Below are 20,773 nucleotides of genomic sequence, written 5' to 3'. Positions count from 1 at the left end.
CCACACTACCCTCAGTAGTTTTATTACCCAGTACTTGGAGTAACCACACTATACTCAGTACTTGCATTACCCAGGCTAGCTTCAATGCATACATTACTCACACTGCCTTCAGTATACACATTACCCACACTGCCTTCAGTATACACATTACTCACACTGCCTTCAGTATACACATTACCCACACTGCCTTCAGTATACACATTACTCACACTGCCTTCAGTATACACATTACCCACACTGCCTTCAGTATACACATTACCCACACTGCCTTCAGTACTTTAATTACACACACAACCATCAGTACTTGCATTACCCACGCTGCCTTCAGTGCATGCATTACCCACACTACCCTCAGTACTTTCATTACCCAGACTCCCCTCAGTACTTTCATTACACACACTACCCTCAGTACTTTCTTTACCCACACAACCATCAGTACTTGCATTACCCACACTGCCTTCAGTGCATGCATTACCCACACTGCCTTCAGTGCATGCATTACCCACACTGCCTTCAGTGCATGCATTACCCACACTACCCTCAGTAGTTTTATTACCCAGTACTTGGAGTAACCACACTATACTCAGTACTTGCATTACCCAGGCTAGCTTCAATGCATACATTACTCACACTGCCTTCAGTATACACATTACCCACACTGCCTTCAGTATACACATTACTCACACTGCCTTCAGTATACACATTACCCACACTGCCTTCAGTATACACATTACTCACACTGCCTTCAGTATACACATTACCCACACTGCCTTCAGTATACACATTACCCACACTGCCTTCAGTACTTTAATTACACACACAATCATCAGTACTTGCATTACCCACGCTGCCTTCAGTGCATGCATTACCCACACTACCCTCAGTACTTTCATTACCCAGACTCCCCTCAGTACTTTCATTACCCACACTACCCTCAGTACTTTCATTACCCAGACTCCCCTCAGTACTTTCATTACACACACTACCCTCAGTACTTTCATTACACACACTACCCTCAGTACTTTCATTACCCAGACTCCCCTCAGTACTTTCATTACCCAGACTCCCCTCAGTACTTTCATTACCCACACTCCCCTCAGTACTTTCATTACCCACACTACCCTCAGTACTTTCATTACCCAGACTCCCCTCAGTACTTTCATTACCCACACTACCCTCAGTACTTTCATTACCCACACTACCCTCAGTACTTTCATTACCCACACTACCCTCAGTACGTTCCTTACCCACACTACCCTCAGTACTTTCATTACCCACACTACCCTCAGTACTTTCATTACACACACTACCCTCAGTACTTTCATTACCCACACTACCCTCAGTACTTTCATTACACACACTACCCTCAGTACTTTCATTACCCACACTACCCTCAGTACTTTCATTACCCACACTACCCTCAGTACGTTCCTTACCCACACTACCCTCAGTACTTTCATTACCCACACTACCCTCAGTACTTTCATTACACACACTACCCTCAGTACTTTCATTACCCACACTACCCTCAGTACTTTCATTACTCACACTACCCTCAGTACTTTCATTACCCTCAGTACTTTCATTACCCACACTACCCTCAGTACTTTCATTACCCACACTACCCTCAGTACTTTCATTACCCACACTACCCTCAGTACTTTCATTACCCACACTACCGTCAGTACTTTCATTACCCACACTACCCTCAGTACTTTCATTACCCACACTACCGTCAGTACTTTCATTACCCACACTACTCTCAGTACTTCCATTACCCACACTACCCTCAGTACTTTCATTACCCACACTACCCTCAGTACTTTCCTTACCCACACTACCCTCAGTACTTTTATTACTCAGACTCCCCTCAGTACTTTCATTACACACACTACCCTCAGTGCTTTCATTACCCACACTACCCTCAGTACTTTCATTACTCACACTACCCTCAGTACTTTCATTACCCACACTACCCTCAGTACTTTCCTTACCCACACTACCCTCAGTACTTTCCTTACCCACACTACCCTCAGTACTTTCATTACTAGGGGTGTCACGATTCTCTAAATCCTCGATTCGATTTCATTTTCGATTTGAGGGTCACGATTCGATTCGATTCTCGATTTTCTTGTTTTTTTTTCTTGTTATTATTTTATGCCTCATAAAATTTAAATAATATATTTATTATTATTATTATTATTATAAATATTATAAATATTATTATTATTATTTATTAAGATATATATGGTAATGCCATCTAGTGACTTTTTTTGGTAGCAACAGTGTGTGCACTATTAAAACAAGCAGTTTATCAGAGCTGTGTGTGGATGGCTGGTGAAACTGCTCATTACATGAAGCTGCAGTTCTTCATCCAACCACTAGTCGGAGCTGCAGCAGCACAAGCCCCGCTCTCTTCACTCAGTCACTACTTCAGTACAGCCCAGCCACGGGCTACAGAGCTCAGCCAGTCCGTTTTTACTGTTTCTGTAAACAAATAAAGGTTTTAACCCCACTAACCGGATAATACAGCTCACTACAGTTCATCTTTCAGCCCAAGCAGCTAACAGCAGCAGGTTAGAACAGCCGACACGGAGGCACTGCTCGGATTACATTATAAACAGGTCAGTTAGCGCGCTGCTAACCTCAGGATGTTTATAACTACGGAGTTTAGTGGACACACCACGGCCGCCAGGTAAGTCTTTTAAAGGCTACTGAAGACTATTAAAGGCTATTAGAGTGTAACCCCTGGCTCCCAGGGGTTACAAGAGGTTATTGAAAGCATTATTGGGGGGCAGAAATCAGTACAGGCTGGTTAGATAAGTGATGTGGGTATTGTCTTATAAATATTTACACATAACTTATATCTCTCCTGAAAAGCTTTTATTTTAGTCAGAAACACGCTTGTGTTTACTTTATCTGAGAGAAAGATGTTTTTTTTAATTCAATGGAAAGCAACAGGTGTAGTCAATTATAAGTTTAAGATTTTTAATCCACCTCACTGTGATCTATAGTCAGTGTTCTCAAGTCACACTGACACACGCATTTCAGCGAGTTCACACGCTCTCACCTGCGCGCACCCACCCCTCCGTTAGATACAGATACAAAACCTGCGCGCCCAACCCCCGCCCCCCCTCCCCCGTTGGACAGATAAAAACAGTGATCACACTCCCGCCGACTGCGCTCATGCAGTGGCTATCTCTATTTAAATGAATAGGATGCGCTGTGTTGGTGCCGCGCCATTTGCGTAGCGCGCTGCGCTATTTGCGTAGCGCGCGCGGGAGGGATCGTCGATCCTCTTTTTGACTTCGATACTCGAGATCGTGACCTCATTTCGATTCGATTTCGATAAAATATCGAGATCGTGACACCCCTATTCATTACCCACACAACCCTCAGTACTTTCATTACCCACACTACCCTCAGTACTTTCATTACTCACACTACCCTCAGTACTTTCATTACCCACACTACCCTCAGTACTTTTGCATGCATTACCCACTGTTTTATTCTGTGTGAATGTAAAGCTGAAGTCCATTTCCTCCTTAACCCTTGCAGATGAGAGCACAGAAAAGCATGCATGAGGAAGGAAGGGTACTTGCATTACTCACACTGCCCTGTCCATCTCTGACTGTACTAAAAATGGTTTCCGATAAAGTGGTCTGAGATCTTTGTTGTGTGACCAGAGGCGAATGAGTCCCCCCTTGATAATACATGTTATAGTACATGTAAATGTACAAGGTACATATATGCCTCCTTAATGAACCGGAGTTTCAGAGGGTTTGGTGCGTGTGGAGAACGAAAGATGCACTTACTGGTGCTCCTTACTGCAGAACAGCTCATCAGTTTAGGAGGTTTTTTTTTTATACCAATAATTTTACCCACTTTTTCTCCACCACTTAGAAACTTAGTTACCCCACCGACTCCCCCCCATGACTAGCAATGCTTCCAACAGTAGGAAAGTGAAGCCTAGCACATGGCTTCGATACATGTGAAGTTAGACCTCAGCGCAGCAACCCGTTTCCAATACTTCAGCTGACCCAACATTACATTTGGAGTGATAAGAAGAGAGAGAGAGCGCCACCTACTATACCCACCCACTGATGATAGCAGATAGTATGACATGGTATTTGACCCGGAGCACCTCATAAGAGTTCTAATTTTGCAAATTCATCAGTCAGTAGGTCTACCTTATCCATCTTAAGTCTCTTCAGGTAAGACGGGCTGTCATAGCCTTTAGCCTGTCGCGCCTCCTGCAGGTGATTAATCATCCACACATTCTTCCTCTGCTTTGCCAAATCCAAAGGAGTTTCCCCCTAAAGCACAAAAAACTGATCAGTACTAACCTAAAAGATCAGCACTAAACTAACAGATCAGTAATAACCTAAAAATTCAGTACTAACCTAACAAATCATTAATAACTTAAAAGAACAGTACTGAACTAAAAGATCAGTAATAACCTAAAAAATCAGTAATAACCTAAAAGATCAGTACTGAACTAACAGATCAAGACTAAACTAACAGATCATTAATAACCTAAAAGATCAGTACTGAACTAAAAGATCAGTAATACCCTAAAAAATCAGTAATAACCTAAAAGATCAGTACTGAACTAAAAGATCAGTAAAAATCTAAACCATCAGTACTAACTTAAAAGAGCAGTACTAAACTAATAGATCATTAATAACCTAAAAGAACAGTACTGAACTAACAGATCAGTAATAACCTAATAGATCAGTAATAACCTAACAGATCAGTAATAACCTAACAGATCAGTAATAACCTAATAGATCAGTAATAACCTAACAGATCAGTAATAACCTAATAGAGCAGCACTAAACTAACAGATCAGCACGAACCTAATAGATCAGTAATAACCTAACAGATCAGTAATAACCTAACAGATCAGTAATAACCTAATAGATCAGTAATAACCTAACAGATCAGTAATAACCTAACAGATCAGTAATAACCTAACAGATCAGTAATAACCTAATAGAGCAGCACTAAACTAACAGATCAGCACTAACCTAATAGATCAGCACTAAACTAACAGATCAGCACTAACCTAATAGATCAGCACTAAACTAACAGATCAGTAATAACCTAATAGATCAGTACTGAACTTAAAGATCAGTAATAACGTAAAAAATCAGCACTAACCTAAAAGATCAGTACTGAACTAACAGATCAGCACTAAACTAACAGATCAGCACCAACCTAAAAGATCAGTAATAACCTAATAGATCAGCACTTACCTAAAAGATCAGTACTGATCTAAAAGATCAGTAATAACGTAAAAAATCAGTAATAACCTAAAAGATCAGTACTGAACTAACAGATCAGCACTTACCTAAAAAATCAGCACTAACCTAAAAGATCAGTAATAACCTAATAGATCAAAAATAAACTAAAAAAATTGGTAATAACCTAATAATTCAGTAATAACCTAAAAGATCAGCACTAAACTAAAAGATTATAGTAAATATTTACATGTAAATAAAAGAATGAATGTAAGAAATGTAAAATGCAATTATACGTATATTAGTCATGTCAATTAAAATACTAGTATATACTTGTACTTGTTTGAGGGGAGATAAAATCAACATAGGATGCTGGAATAAAGAACGCATGGTGCATTGGACTGTAAAATTGTTTGTGAGGATTTCTAAACTTAATTTGATGAGTCAAAAATATCAGAGATGAGGAACAGTGCAGTGTGTGTGTGCACGCGCACATGAACCCAGTGTATGAGAGTCAGAGAGAGAGAGTCAGAGAGAGAGAGCGAGAGAGAGAGCGAGAGAGAACTCTCTGACCAGGTCGGAGCTAACCGGAGTGTTACTGCTGGACACTGTAAGAGTGCGCCGCTCAATCATTCGTCCAGGAAATTGATCAGTACGTTGGGCGGGGGTGGGGTAGATTACGGCAGAAGTAGGGGGTTAAACTTGGTGCCTTAATTGACTTGTGTTAAAAAAATAGTAACGCGTTACTGATTACAAACTAACAGCACGCGTTACCACTAACGTTGACAGCCCTATTTTATTTGAAATCAGTAATGCATTGTTTCGTTTTTTTATGCAAATTAATTACGTCACCGTTTGACACCAACCTCCACTGCAAACTGCCCCGTCGCCCCGCTGCTGGTCAACCTGGCCAGAATGCACTTTATCATGCATTCTTTATTCCAGCGCCTCACATTGGCTTTATCTCCCCTCTAACATACAATTATACAGTCCATCCGGAAAGTACACACGGCGCTTCACTTTTTCCACATTTTGTTACGTTACAGCCTTATTCCAAATTGTGTTATATTAATCTCTTTCCTCAGAATTCTACACAAAATACCCCATTATGACCATGTGAAAAAAGTTTTCTTGAGAGTTCTGAAAATGTAGAAACAAAATTCCCCGGTTGAGGCCGTGACACCGGTCTGATGAGACAAAGATTGAACTCTTTGGTGTGAATGCCAGGCGTCATGTTTGGAGGAAACCAGGCACTGCTCATCATGAGGCCAATACCATCCCTACAGTTAAGCATGGTGGTGACAGCATCATGCTATGAGGATGTTTTTCAGCAGCAGGAACTGGCAGACTAGTCAGGATAGAGGTAAAGATGAATGCAGCAATGTACAGAGACATCCTGGATGAAAACCTGCTCCAGAGCGCTCTTGACCTCAGACTGGGGCGAAGGTTCTTTTTTCAGCAGAACAGTGATACGAAGCACACAGCCAAGATCTCAAAGGAGTGGCTTCAGGACCGCTCTGTGAATGTCCTGAAGTGGCCCAGCCAGAGCCCAGACTTGAATCTGATTGAACATCTCTGGAGAGATCTGAAAATGGCTGTGCACAGACGTCTCCCATCCAACCTGATGGAGCTTCAGAGGTACTGCAAAGAAGAATGGGCAAAACTGCCTAAAGAGAGGTGTGCCAAGCTTGTGGTATTATATTCAAAAAGACTTGAGGCTGTAGTTGCTGTCAAAGGTGGTTCTGCAAGGTATTAAACAAAGGCTGTGAATACTTATGTAAATATGATTTTTGTTTTTTATTTTAATACATTTTCAAAACTCTAAAGAAAACTTTTCACATGGTCATAATGGGGTATTTTGTGTAGAATTTTGAGGAAAGAGATTCATTTAATAAAATTTGAAATAAGGCTGTAACGTAACAAAATGTGGAAAAAGTGAAGCGCTGTGAATACTTTCCAGAGGCACTGTAAACTAGTTTTTTATTTGACACCACTAACATAAATATAATTGAATGTTACATTGTTAGGATTAATCTGATTAATTTTTTTTTTATTGATTGACACATCAGAGCCCTCTGAATCAGAATCAAATCAAATCAAAAAGTGCATAGAAATTCCTACTGCAGGTTAATGGTAAAAGATAAGAAAATAAGAAGATCAAATGGACCAGTACAGGTGTAACAAGTCAGTACAGTTATGGTGAATTAGAACAGCAGTCTTACAGTGGGCGAGCAGGTCAATGAGTGGAACTGACCTTTATGTTCTGAGCGTCGACGTTAGCGTTAGACTCCAGCAGCAGGCTAATCACTGTGGTATTTCCTGCCAAAACGGCCCAATGCAGCGCTGTGTTCTTATGATATTTATCACCCAAATTCACCGACACGTTAAACGTCAACAATAACCTTGTTGGGTCCACACTGTGGAGACACACACACACACACACACTCAATACTCGATATACAACAATACATTAACAAACAAACAGGAGATTATCTGGACAGTAACACACCTGTGTGTCCGATACGCCGCCCACATCAGAGGGGTCATCCCATTCTGATCCATCATATCAACATCCTGTGGAACACACACATCTCAACATCTTACAAAGTAGTGTGTGTTTCTGTCCTTTAGTTATGAGGTAATGAATCTGAAACTGCTTGTGAAGTTGTGTGCAGAACTGGGTGTGTGAGGGGTGTGTGTGTGTGAGTTTGTGTGTGTGTGTACCTGTCCTTTAGCTATGAGGTAAGCTACGATGGAGGTGTGTCCGAACTGAGCAGCCAGGTGAACACAGCTACACCCCTCTCCATCAATCAGAGACGGATCAGCACCATACTTCATCAGCTGCACCACCATGGAGAGATGACCCTGCCTGAACACACAAACACAATTAAAAGATAAAAAAAAAAACGCTGATTTGAAGTTTTAGTGTGAACCCCCCCACCCCCCACATACACACACTGACAATCACACACCCAGACAGACAGACACACAGACTCACACATGCAATCACACGCCCAGACACGGACACACAAACACACTCTGACCTTGTTGCCCAGTGCAGTGGCGTGGAGTTAAGGTCTCCTCCGAGCTGATCCACCACCGCCCCTTTAGAAATGTAATATCTGTACACACACACAATAGGACATATCTCATTTTGTTCAAATTCAGTTCTGTAAATGAAGCTAATTTAATCCAGTTACTACAAAAGAACATACGACCTAAAACTTAACATTCAGGTTTATTTCGGGAGAGCAGAGCCAAAAGATGAGCGGTGGGGGACAAAAGAGCCAAGAGATGAACAATGGGGGGGCAGTAGAGCTGAGAAATAAGCAGTGAAGGACAGGAGAGCCGAGAGTGGAGCAGTGGAGGATAAAAGAGCTGAGAGATGATCAGTGGAGGACAGTAGAGTGAGAGATGAGCAATGAGAGACATTGGAGCTGAGGTATGAGCATTGAGAGACAGTAGAGCCAAGATAGGAGCAGTGGAGGACAGAAAAGCAGAAAGATGAGCAGTGCGAGACACTGGAGCTGAGGTATGAGCAGTGGAGGACAGTACAGTTGAGGTATGAGCAGTGGAGGACAGGACAGTCGCGGTATGAGCAGTTTAGAACAGGACAGTTGCGGTATGAGCTGTGAAGGACATGAAAGCTGAGAGATGAGCAGTGGAGGTCAGTAGAGCCAAGGTATAACCAGTGAGAGACAGAGCTGAGGTATGAGAAGTGAGAGACATTATAGCCGAGAAATGATCAGTGAGGGCAGTAGAGCCAAAGTATGTCCACACAAAGGACAGCAGAACTGTGGTCTGAGCCGTGGAGGACAGTAGAACTGAGAGATGAGCAGTGGAGGAAAGCAGAGCGAGAGATGAGCAGTGGAGGAAAGCAAAGCGAGAGATGAGCAGTGGAGGAAAGCAAAGCGAGAGATGAGCAGTGGAGGACAGTAGAGCGAGAGATGAGCAGTGGAGGACAGTAGAGCTGAGAGATGAGCAGTGGAGGACAGTAGATCGAGAGATGAGCAGTGGAGGACAGTAGAGCTGAGAAATGAGCAGTGGAGGACAGTAGACCTAAAAGGGGTGCGCAGCTGGATTTATGGGTGTGTCCTGTATCTTTGGTATCAAGAGGGCGTGGAAAATACGCATTGCACAGCTCCAACGGCACAAGGGGCGAGTTTTAATTCCCTTAATTATTCATGGGTGTGTTTTGGGCGTAATGTGAAATAAGCCAATCAGTGTGTCTGTACTCATTTCCTTTAAGATGCAGGAGTGCTCTGACTTCTGTGCATTCCTATTTTAAGAGCGCATAAACTGACTGCAGGTCACACTGTGAAGATACACCAGCAGCTCATATGACGAAAGAGCAATGTTATTTTATTCTGTATTCTGTTTATCGTTTATGTAAAAACTGGGTTTGCAACACTGAATATTAATCAAGCAATCAACCAATATTTACACTAGAGGAGGACCCTCGTTAATGCTGCTGAGCATTTACAGTTTAAAAGGGATAAAAATTATTTTTTAAAAATTAGAAACAACATGAAACGCATGAATAACAGAAATGACATTCACTATAGACAAATAAAATATATAGGAAAAAAAGGAAAAATAGGACATTTTAAAAAGATCATAAAAATGTATACATAAAAATAAAGAATTTATATCTTATGAAGAGGTAAAGCAAAAAGAAAAGAATAAGAAATTATAAAATTTATATCAATTAACTATGAACATGGGAATCATGGAATCATGGAAATATATATATTATATATATTTGATCAATAAAATAAAAAAATATTTAAAATGAACAATAAAAATATATATATATAAAATAAAAACTCATTTACAACAATCACAGGCGTTCTGCGCAGAATAATAAAAGTTTAAGTTTCAGTTAGTTTCAGTTTCTAATCACTGAAACAGCTCACCAAAACATCAATCTATCCTTTATATTTAGCAATATTTGATTAACTTTACAGGCCCTTACTCATCTTATTTTTATTTAACTGAACTGAGTTTTATATTATTTGTAGCCTCACGCTAAATTCAGCTCCGAGCTGCGAAAGAGAGAGAGAGCGAGAGAAATAGAGAGAGAAAGAGAGAGGCGCAGCACGTTTTGCCCGATTTCTCTTGACTAATTATCAGTAAATTTTGTTTTTTTATAGTGAGTTTATATCGTGGATTGTGCTACACTTGTCCAACCTTTATTAAAACGTTTAAAGACAGAGGTTATGCGGCACGCTGTGCCAAGCTCCGCTTTGTGTGCCTGCGACATTTTAGAGCGCTGGACGAGATTTTAATTAATGAATTAATATATTAGTATTTTAATAAATTTGCCCTGGTGATAACAAACTAATGCTAACATATAGCTTTATATTTATGTGTATTTCAAATGTTTAAAGTTTTATATGATTGAGGGGCAGCACCAGATGCCAGTTGGTCGGTGAGGTGTATTTTTCTGTGGTAAGGAAGTGATGGTATGGGGTATTTTGGAGCCCAGGGCAATCGTGATTCAGCTCTGGGTGCCCGCAACTGACTGTTGAATTTAGACATACTTTCAGGAGATCTATTGTGCAATGCTTTTTTCCGCCGCCAAGATAGAAACACAGCAGGAATTTACCTGAACACACGTAATTTCCAGACCACGCTATTTTAAGGACACATGCGGGTGTACAATAGGGCTCAAGGTATGAGCAGTGAGAGACAGCAGAGCTGAGGTATGTGGAGGACAGTAGAGCTGAGAAATGAGCAGTGAGGAACAGTAGAGCTGAGGTACGACCAGTGGAGGTCAGTAGAGTTGAGATATGACCAGTGGAGGATAAGAGAAATGAGACTTCCTTCTCTGAACTAAATTAGTGAGGAAGAGGAGGGTAGACTGTGAACTGACTTGACCAGGTCAATGCGGTTGTTGATGGCAGCCCAGTGCAGCAGAGTGACATTCTCTTTATCCGGCTGACGGACATCATACCCTGCCTCTACCAGCTCCCGACAGCGCTCGAATATCCCATACCTGCACACACACACACACATTAAAACAAATCCTGATTAATCTACCATTACTTAACCAAGCAACTAATTTAATTTAACAGTTTTAAAAGGATTTTAAGTGTGTGTGTGAGTGTGAGAGAGAGAGAGAGAGAGAGAGAGAGAGAGAGACTAAATGAGCGAGTGCATTTGTGAGTGAGTATTTCTGTGTTTGTTTGTAAGTGTATGTACTCACTGAGTGGCTTTAACGATGTCCCAGGTGCTGTAATCATCCACATGACTCTTCCGGCCAACACCCTCACTGTAACTCTGACCACACCCCTTTAACTCCTACAGAGAGAGAAAGATGGAGGGGTTTTATAAAGTGTGCAGTCTATAGCAAAAAATAAACCCAGAACCTCTAACCAATGAAACCACCCTCCAACTGCTCTAATCCCTTACATCACTCTCATACCCCCTCACCACCCTAACCCATTAATCTACCCTCTTACCCCTCTAACCCATTAAACCACCCTCCTACCCCTCTAACCCATTAAACCACCCTCCTACCCCTCTAAGCCCTTACATCACTCTCATACCCCCACACCACCCTAACCCATTAAACCACCCTCTTACCCCTCTAACCCATTAAACCACCCTCCTACCCCTCTAAGCCCTTACATCACTCTCATACCCCCACACCACCCTAACCCATTAATCTACCCTCTTACCCCCCTAAACCCATTAAACCACCCTCCTCCCCCTTTAACCCATAAAACCACCCTCCAACCCCTCTAAGCCCTTACATCACTCTCATGCCCCCTAACCACCCTAACCCATTAAACCACCCTCCTACCCCTCTAAGCCCTTACATCATTCTCATACCCCCACACCACCCTAACCCATTAATCTACCCTCTTACCCCCTAAACCCATTAAACCACCCTCTTACCCCTCTAACCCATAAAACCACCCTCCAACCCTTCTAAGCCCTTACATCACTCTCATGCCCCCTAACCACCCTAACCCATTAAACCACCCTCTTACCCCTCTAACCCATTAAACCACCCTCCTACCCCTCTAAGCCCTTACATCACTCTCATACCCCCACACCACCCTAACCCATTAAACCACCCTCTTACCCCTCTAACCCATTAAACCACCCTCTTACCCCTCTAACCCATTAAACCACCCTCCTACCCCTCTAAGCCCTTACATCACTCTCATACCCCCACACCACCCTAACCCATTAAACCAACCTCTTACCCCTCTAACCCATTAAACCACCCTCTTACCCCTCTAACCCCTTACATCACTCTCATACCCGCTAACCACCCTTACTACCTTAATCTAATAAACCACTCTCTTACCCATCTAACCCTTTAAACCACCCTCCTACCCCTCTAACCCATTAAACCACCCTCCTACCCCTCTAACCCCTTACATCACTCTCATACCCCCCAACCACCCTTACTACCCTAATCTATTAAACCATCCTCTTACCCCTCTAACCCCTTACATTACTCTCTAACCAATTAAACCACCCCCCTACCCCTCTAACCCCTTACACCACTCTCATACCCCCTAACCACCCTAACCCATTAAACCACCCTCTTACCCCTCTAACCAATTAAGCCACTCATACCCCTAACCACCCTTACTACCCTAATCTATTAAACCACCCTCTTACCCCTCTAACTGATTAAACCACCCTCCTACCCCTCTAACCCCTTTTACCACTCTCATACCTCCTAACCACCCTCTTGACCCTCTAACCAATTAAACCACCCTCCTATCCCTCTAACCACCCTTACTACCCTAATCTATTAAACCACCCTCTTACTCCTCTAACTGATTAAACCACCCTCCTACCCCTCTAACCCCTTACACCACTCTCATACCCCCTAACCACACTAATCTGTTAAACCACCCTGTTACCCGTCTAACCCATTAAACCACCCTCCTACCCCTCTAACCCCTTACACCACTCTCATACGCCCTAACCCAATAAACCACCCTCTTACCCCTCTAACCAATTAAGCCACTCACATACTCTCTAACCACCCTAACCCATTAAACCACCCTCTTACCACTCTAACCAATTAAACCACCCTCTTACTGCTCTAACCCTTTACATCACTCTCATACCCCCTAACCACCCGAACCCATTAATCTACCCTCTTACCCCTCTAACCGATTAAACCACCCTCCTACCCCTCTAACCAATTAACAAACAAAGCTAGGCTAATACTGAATCTGTTAATTAGCACATTATTAAAGGCTGTTATTAACACTGCTAATCAAACACTGATTCTGTTAATAAGCACATTATTACAGGCTGTTATTAACACTACTAATCGAACACTGATTCTGTGAATAAGCACATTATTACAGGCTGTTTTTAACACTGCTAGACTGACACTCTGTTAATAAGCATATTATTACAGGCTGTTTTTAACATTGCTAGGCTGACACTGTTAATAAGCACATTATTACAGGTTATTACCACTGTTAGGCTGAAACTTTGTTAATAAGCACATTATTACAAGCTGTTATTAACACTCTTAGGGCAACATTGACTGTTAAAAAGCACATTATTGCAGACTGTTATTAACACTGTTAAGCTAACATTGTTAATAAGCCCATTATTACAGGCTGTTATTAATACTGCTAGGCTGACGCTGAACCAGATTATGAGCATATTGTTACAGGATGTTATTAACATTGCTAGGCTCACGCTGACCCTGTTAAAAAAGCACTACTATTAGTCTGATGTTAGCACTGTGCTAAGCTAACGCTGTTGTTTATAAGGGTTAGCTTGGCTAACAGTAACCTGACTGCCCTCTCTCTCCATCACTGCAGCTGTCTCTCTCTCTGCCTCACACACACGCATACACAGATACAGAGACACACAAACTTTTTATCAGATAATCAACAGCCCATGCGACTCAATATTTAATTCATTAATTTGATGTTTAATTGATTAAAGTGGCGATGCGAGACCCTTACACAAACAAGTTAGCTAGCATTAGCAGGTTAGCATTCATTCCCCTGGCCCTCAGCCCCGTTAGCCGTTAGCCGCAGTATATGTACCCACAGCCTCGCGCTGTTGCCCCGGTTGTGCGCGTGCCTCTACCCACCCCAGACCCTCCGTCCCTGCGCGCACAGGTAAGCGTAGGTGTATGTGCAAAGCCGCGTCGCGCACTCCTTACCTCCGCGCGCAGAGCCTCCCTCTCCAGCTCCGCCGCCGCTGCCATCTTACTGTTTGGCCTCGCGGAGCATCATGGGAAACAGGAGGGCTCGAGGGCCGCAAAGCGAGCGGATTACGTCACTGACATATTACATCATGAGGGTATTGACGATCGAAAACTGATACATGATCACATGCAGGGGTAAATTAAGTACAACATATTTACAGAACGTGAGTGTTATAGCGCTACAGTATTTAAGTCTTTATATATAGTATAGGAGTATTTAAGTACAGTACATCAGTGTTTATATGCAGTATAGGAGTATTTATATACAGTACAGGAGTGTTTATATACAGTACAGCACTGTTTATATACAGTATAGGAGTATATATATATATATATATATATATATATATATATATATATATATATATATATACAGTACAGCACTATTTATATACAGTACAGGAGTGTTTATATACATTATAGGAGTATTCATATACAGTACAGCACTGTTTATATACAGTACAGGAGTGTTTATATACATTATAGGAGTATTCATATACAGTACAGGAGTGTTTATATACAATACATCAGCGTTAATATACATTATAGGAGTGTTTATATACAGTACAGTAGTGTTTTTATACAGCACAGCAGTGTTTGTATACAGTACAGCCGTGTTTATGTACAGTACAGGAGTGCATAAGTGTTTATATACAGTACAGACATGTTTATGTACAATACTAGAGTATTCATATACATTACAGGAGTGTTTATACAGTATAATGTTTATATACAAAACAGGAGTGTTTATACCGTACAGGTATATTTATGTAGAGTACAGAAATGTTTTATACAGTACAGGCACATTTGAATCCAGTACAAGAGTTTTAATATACAGTACATAAGTGTTTAAAAAGTACATGAGTGTTCAGATACAGTGCATAAGGGTTTAAAAAGTACATGAGTGTTTATATACAGTGTATAAGTGTTTAAACAGTACAGGAGTGTCCATAGTTCGCGAGTGTTCAGCACAAGTGTTTATTTAAAGTACAGGACTGGTTCTATACAGTTCAGGAGTGATTACGTAGAGGACTATTTACAGTACATAAGTGTTTATACAGTATAGGCTTAGTGTATAGGCACAGTATAGTGATTGTATACAGTACAGGAGTGTTTGTTCAATGTTTTGCCTAATTGTCTGTCCTGCGATCACATTTTTTTAAAAGCTGCTTTGCGACATCAGTTGTAAAAAGCACTATATAAATAAATGAGGTTTTATTTGATATACATTAAATGAGGGTTTTACACTACAGATGTGTTTATGTACAGTATATAGCTCTGGAAAAAAATAAGACCATTTAAAAATTAGTTTCTTATTTTTACGTAATGAAAACCTCTGGAATATAATCAAGTGGAAGATGAATGATCACAAGCCATAAAACCAAGCTGAACTGCTTTAATGTTTTCACCAGGAGTGGCATAAAGTTATCAAAAAGCAGTGTGTAAGGCTGGTGGATGAGAATATGCCAGGAGAAATGTTGTCCATATATATATATATATATATATATATATATATATATATATAATCCTTTCCTCACATTCAGCGCTCCATATCCATCCTATCACACATTTATCCCCTAAATATACTGGGATTATTTAGATACATAGTTTTATTAAAGGTTTATAATAATAATAAATGAATTTTTAGTAAATGAATCTGGGTGAACCCATCACATTAAGGATGTATTTTTATTGGGAGGGACTTTTATTATGAAAAGTGGAATGCTGCCATCTTGGGCAGTTGCAGTGAAGCGCGTCTGTTTTCATTCCGCTGTGAGCAGGAGCTCGCGGATGTTGATCAGAGATGAATAATATTGATCAGTTGTGATCAGAACGTGCTGGCGCGTGTCTGAGCGCAGGAGCGGCGCGAGCAGCGGATTAAACCGAATCCGGATTTTAAAGAAGAAGATGTTCTGCTTTTATTTCGATTTAAATTAAAACAGAATCGCAGTCAGCGGAACACAGGAAGCAGCTCGAGTTCTAATTTCAGCTTCATTTACAGCGACCATCAACATCACCATCATTTTCACCATCATCATCATCTGCTCAGTGCGGTTCCTCCCACAGCAAATATACATTCACTCTTACCCCCAGAGGACTTTCTGCTGATCACCCCTCAGATCACCAGGTTCGTGTTCAAACAGACTCCCGATTTTCAATCTGATTCACTAATAAACCAGATTTACAGCAAAAGCACTACCTTACACCTCACCTACTGCTGTGAGTACTGTAGTGTGAGTACTGTAGTGTTAGTGTTATAATGTAAGTACTATAGTTACTGTAGTGTTAATGTTGTAGTGTGAGTACTGTAAAGTTAATGTTGTAGTGTGAGTACTGTAGTGTTAATGTTGTAGTGTGAGTACTATAGTGTTAGTGTTGTAGTGTGAGTACTGTGGTGTAAGTACCATAGTTACTGTAGTGTTAATGTTGTAGTGTGAGTACTGTAGAGTGAAAGTTGTAGTGTGAGTACTGTAATGTAAGTACTATTGTTACTGTAGTGTTAGTGTTGCAGTGCGAATACTGTAATGTTAATGTAGCGTGAGTACTGTAGTTTGAGTATTGTAGTGTTAGTGTCGTAGTGTTAGTGTTGTAGTGTTAGTGTTGTAGTGTTAGTGGTGTAGTGTGTGTACTGTAGAGTTAATGTTGTAGTTTGAGAACTATATTGTTAGTGTTGTAGTGTGAGTACTGTAGTGTTAGTTTTGTAGTGTGAGTACTGTAGTGTTAGTGTTGTAGTGTGAGTACTGTAGTGTTAGTGTTGTAGTGTGAGTACTGTAGTGTTAGTGTTGTAGTGTGAGTACTGTAATGTAAGTACTATAGTTAATGTAGTGTTAGAGTTGCAGTTTGAGTCCTGTAATGTTAATGTTGTAGTGTGAGTACTGTAGTGTGTGTACTGTAGTGTTAGTGATGTAGTGTGTGTACTGTAGTGTTAGTGTTGTAGTGTGAGCACTGTAGTCTTAATGTTATAGTGTGAGTACTGAAGTGAGTACTTTAGTGTGAGTACTGTAGTGTTAGCATTGTAGTGTGAATACTGTAGCGTGAGTATTGTATTGTTAAAGGTCACCTTCCGTCGTTTTTTCTTTCATTTTAAAATGTCTAGTTGTGGTCTCTAGTATGAATGAATGACATGTGAGCCGTTTTTGTAAAAAATAAGTGCTCAGGTGTCTCTGTATAGCTCTTTTTTAATGGACTGTTTTAGGGGTGTGTCCAAAATGACCGGATTCCAGCTTTGCTCATGAATATTCATACATGCAAACAGCATGCAAATATCTCTCCTCTGATTGGCTAGGAGCACTGCGACGCCCCTCCACCGCTCTGCCGCTCACTGCCTCCCACCTCCTAACTGATGAGCGGTGATGTTGCGTCGCTTCAGCTCCGCCTCTGGGAGTTTCTCGAGCCAAGGTGGGCTGGTCTGTGAGTTTCTGCCTACGTAGGCAGAAAGATAATTCAAAATTCACCCGTTTTTCGGAGGGGGGGAGGGGGGATTTCTTTGCTTAGCTCCTGCAGACAATGGGGGCTGCAAAACAGTTTAATGTGCAGGTGTACACATTCAACTCGGAGAGACCTACTGTATTCCACAAAAAACAAGAAAAATCAGATTTTCGCGGAAGGTGACCTTTAATGTCAGCGTGTTAGTGCTGTAGTGTGAATACTGTGGTGTTAGAGTTGTAGTGTTTTATTATTGTATTGTCAGTACTGTTAAGTAAATGTTGAAGTGTATATTGTAGTGTAAGTACAGTTGTGTAAAGGTTATAGTGTGAGGACTGTAGTGTGTTGTGTTGTGTGTCTGATGTGTAAAGTTGTGTCCCATTCTTCTCAGTGCACCTCTTCCTCTGTACATCCCCATCAGTAGACCTCCCTTAGTACAACTTCACTCAGTACACCCCCCCCCAAGTTCACTCCCCTGAACACCTCCTCTCAGTACACCCCCTCAGTAAACCCTGTCCTCATCACCCCCTCTTCAGCACACCCCCCTCCCCTCTGAGTAGATCTTTACTCAGTACACCCTCCCTCAGTACACATCGTCCTCAACACCCCCTCTTTAGTACACCCTTGTCTCTTGAGTACACGCCTGGTGCACTTTTACTCAGTACACCCCCACACTTTCAGTACAACTGCCCAGTACACCTCCTCAACACTTCATCCCCCCAGTAAAAAATGCTGTATTTTGGAAATCTGGTGCGTGATTCGAGAAAAGTTAATACTTGTTATCATGTTTCACTTAACCCCAAGTCCATTTCCCTGTAGATTTCTCTTTTAATGTAGTTATTACATCCTAATGACTGTAAATTGTCTTACCCTCACAAACTCACACATACAAACAAACTCTCACACACAGGTGGTTTAAGCTCGTCTGCAGGGTGTGTTTGTTTACAGGTTTTGAACAGATTGTGAACCTGGAGCTCAAATTTGCCTCTCAAATACCCCATTTTCACCGCATCATCTGACCAGCATGGGGTGTTCTAAATACAGAGTCCTCTGTGCGTTTGTTACACTGTCCACTGTGTGTTTGTTACACAGTCCACTGTTTGTTTGTTACACAGTCCACTGTTTGTTTGTTACACAGTCCTCTGTGTGTTTGCTACACTGTCCACTGTGTGTTTGTTACACAGTCCTCTGTGTGTTTCTTACACTGTCCTCTGTGCGTTTGTTACACTGTCCACTGTGTGTTTGCTACACTGTCCACTGTGTGTTTGCTACACTGTCCACTGTGTGTTTGCTACACTGTCCACTGTGTGTTTGTTACACAGTCCTCTGTGTGTTTGTTACACTGTCCACTGTGTGTTTGCTACACTGTCCACTGTGTGGTTGTTACACTGTCCACTGTGTGTTTGTTACACTGTCCACTGTGTGTTTGTTACACAGTCCTCTGTGTGTTTGCTACACTGTCCACTGTGTGTTTGTTACACTGACCACTGTGTGTTTGTTACACATTCCTCTGTGCGTTTGCTACACAGTCCCCTGTGCGTTTGTTACACTGTCCTCTGTGCGTTTGTTACACTGTTCACTGTGTGTTTGTTACACTGTCCACTGGGTGTTTGTTACACAGTCCTCTGTGTGTTTGTTACACTGACCACTGTGTGTTTGTTACACAGTCCTCTGTGTGTTTGCTACACAGTCCCCTGTGTGTTTGTTACACTGTCCTCTGTGCGTTTGTTACACTGTCCACTGGGTGTTTGTTACACAGTCCTCTGTGTGTTTGCTACACTGTCCACTGTGTGGTTGTTACACTGTCCACTGTGTGTTTGCTACACTGTCCACTGTGTGTTTGCTACACTGTCCACTGTGTGTTTGCTACACTGTCCACTGTGTGTTTGTTACACTGTCCACTGTGTGTTTGTTACACTGTCCACTGTGTGTTTGTGACAGACAGACAGATTTCTGTAAGTCAGATCAGGTTTAATCCGTAGTAAATCCTCATTTATTCTGTTTCTAATCATTTTTACTCTTTAGGAACATATTGGATGTGGATTGTGTGTGTGTGGAGTGTGTGTGGCCTGGTTGCTGAGGTCACCTTTTGTTGGCGTGTGAAAAGTGTATATAGTGTGTGTATGTAGTATTACTGCTGTGCGATAAGTGAGGGAAAAGTGAGTGCACTGTGCGAGGTAAACAGAAAAAAGTAAATTTCCAGCTGCACGCTGGCCTGTGGTGTGCTCTCTCTCGCGCGCTCACTCTCTCTCATTCAAATTCTTTCTACACACAGACACGCATGCAGATTCATACACATCTGATGCACCACTTCGTGTGTGGGTAGTACATAGTATTTACTGCATTTCAGGGCAATTACAGGTAACTAGTACCTCTATGGCTCTGCAGACAGTGATGTTCCTGTCCCAGCACACCTGATCAGCTGATTAATAAGTTTATAGGATTTACATAAAGTGTGCAATCATTCTTTAAACAAAATTAGGCAGGTGCATTGATTTGGGCACCAGAACAGAAAAATTCCATCAATATTTAGTAGATCCTCCTTTTACAGAAATAACAGCCTCTAAACGCTTCCTATAGCTTCCAATGAGAGTCTGTCTTCTGGTTGAAGATATTTTGGGTTATTCTTCTTTACAAAACACCTCCAGTTCAGTCAGGTTTGATGGTTTCAGAGCACGAACAGCCCACTTTAAATCACACCACAGATTTTCAATAATATTCAGGTCTGGGGACTGAGATGATTATTCCAGAACATTGTACTTGTTCCTCTGTAGGAATGCTTTAGTAAAATTTGAGCAGTGTTTAGTGTTTAGAGTCTTTGTCTTGTTGAAGTATCCAGCCCCGGCGCAACTTCAACTTTCTCACTGTTTCCTAAACATTCTGTAGAATCTGCTGA

At 41.5% G+C, this 20,773-nt stretch overlaps 2 protein-coding genes across 5 annotated transcripts in view; one reads left to right on the top strand and one right to left on the bottom strand.

Moving 5' to 3' along the window:
* zdhhc17 (zinc finger DHHC-type palmitoyltransferase 17) overlaps positions 1-14,504 on the bottom strand; it is a 29,726-nt gene extending 15,222 nt beyond the window's left edge. The window contains exons 1-8 of the mRNA XM_022686338.2: positions 14,407-14,504; positions 11,452-11,546; positions 11,119-11,241; positions 8,288-8,365; positions 7,968-8,112; positions 7,753-7,817; positions 7,498-7,660; positions 4,191-4,316 (exon numbers count right to left, since the gene is read on the bottom strand). Of these exons, the coding sequence (XP_022542059.2) occupies positions 4,191-4,316; positions 7,498-7,660; positions 7,753-7,817; positions 7,968-8,112; positions 8,288-8,365; positions 11,119-11,241; positions 11,452-11,546; positions 14,407-14,451 (840 nt within the window). The 5' untranslated portion in view covers positions 14,452-14,504. The remainder of the gene's footprint in view (positions 1-4,190; positions 4,317-7,497; positions 7,661-7,752; positions 7,818-7,967; positions 8,113-8,287; positions 8,366-11,118; positions 11,242-11,451; positions 11,547-14,406) is intronic.
* A 1,676-nt stretch (positions 14,505-16,180) lies between these two features.
* osbpl8 (oxysterol binding protein-like 8) overlaps positions 16,181-20,773 on the top strand; it is an 85,857-nt gene continuing 81,264 nt past the window's right edge. For 2 of the 4 annotated variants that reach the window (XM_049474121.1, XM_049474118.1), the window contains exon 1: positions 16,181-16,579. The gene's annotated coding sequence lies outside the window, so the exon portion shown is untranslated. The remainder of the gene's footprint in view (positions 16,580-20,773) is intronic. The other 2 variants (XM_049474119.1, XM_049474117.1) reach the window with 1 other exon arrangement.

Source organism: Astyanax mexicanus, chromosome 2 (genome assembly GCF_023375975.1).
Source record: "Astyanax mexicanus isolate ESR-SI-001 chromosome 2, AstMex3_surface, whole genome shotgun sequence".
Classification (NCBI taxonomy): Eukaryota; Metazoa; Chordata; class Actinopteri; order Characiformes; family Acestrorhamphidae; genus Astyanax; species Astyanax mexicanus.
The sequence above is the reverse complement of the archived record's forward strand: the minus strand, read 5'-3'. Positions and strand labels throughout refer to the sequence as shown.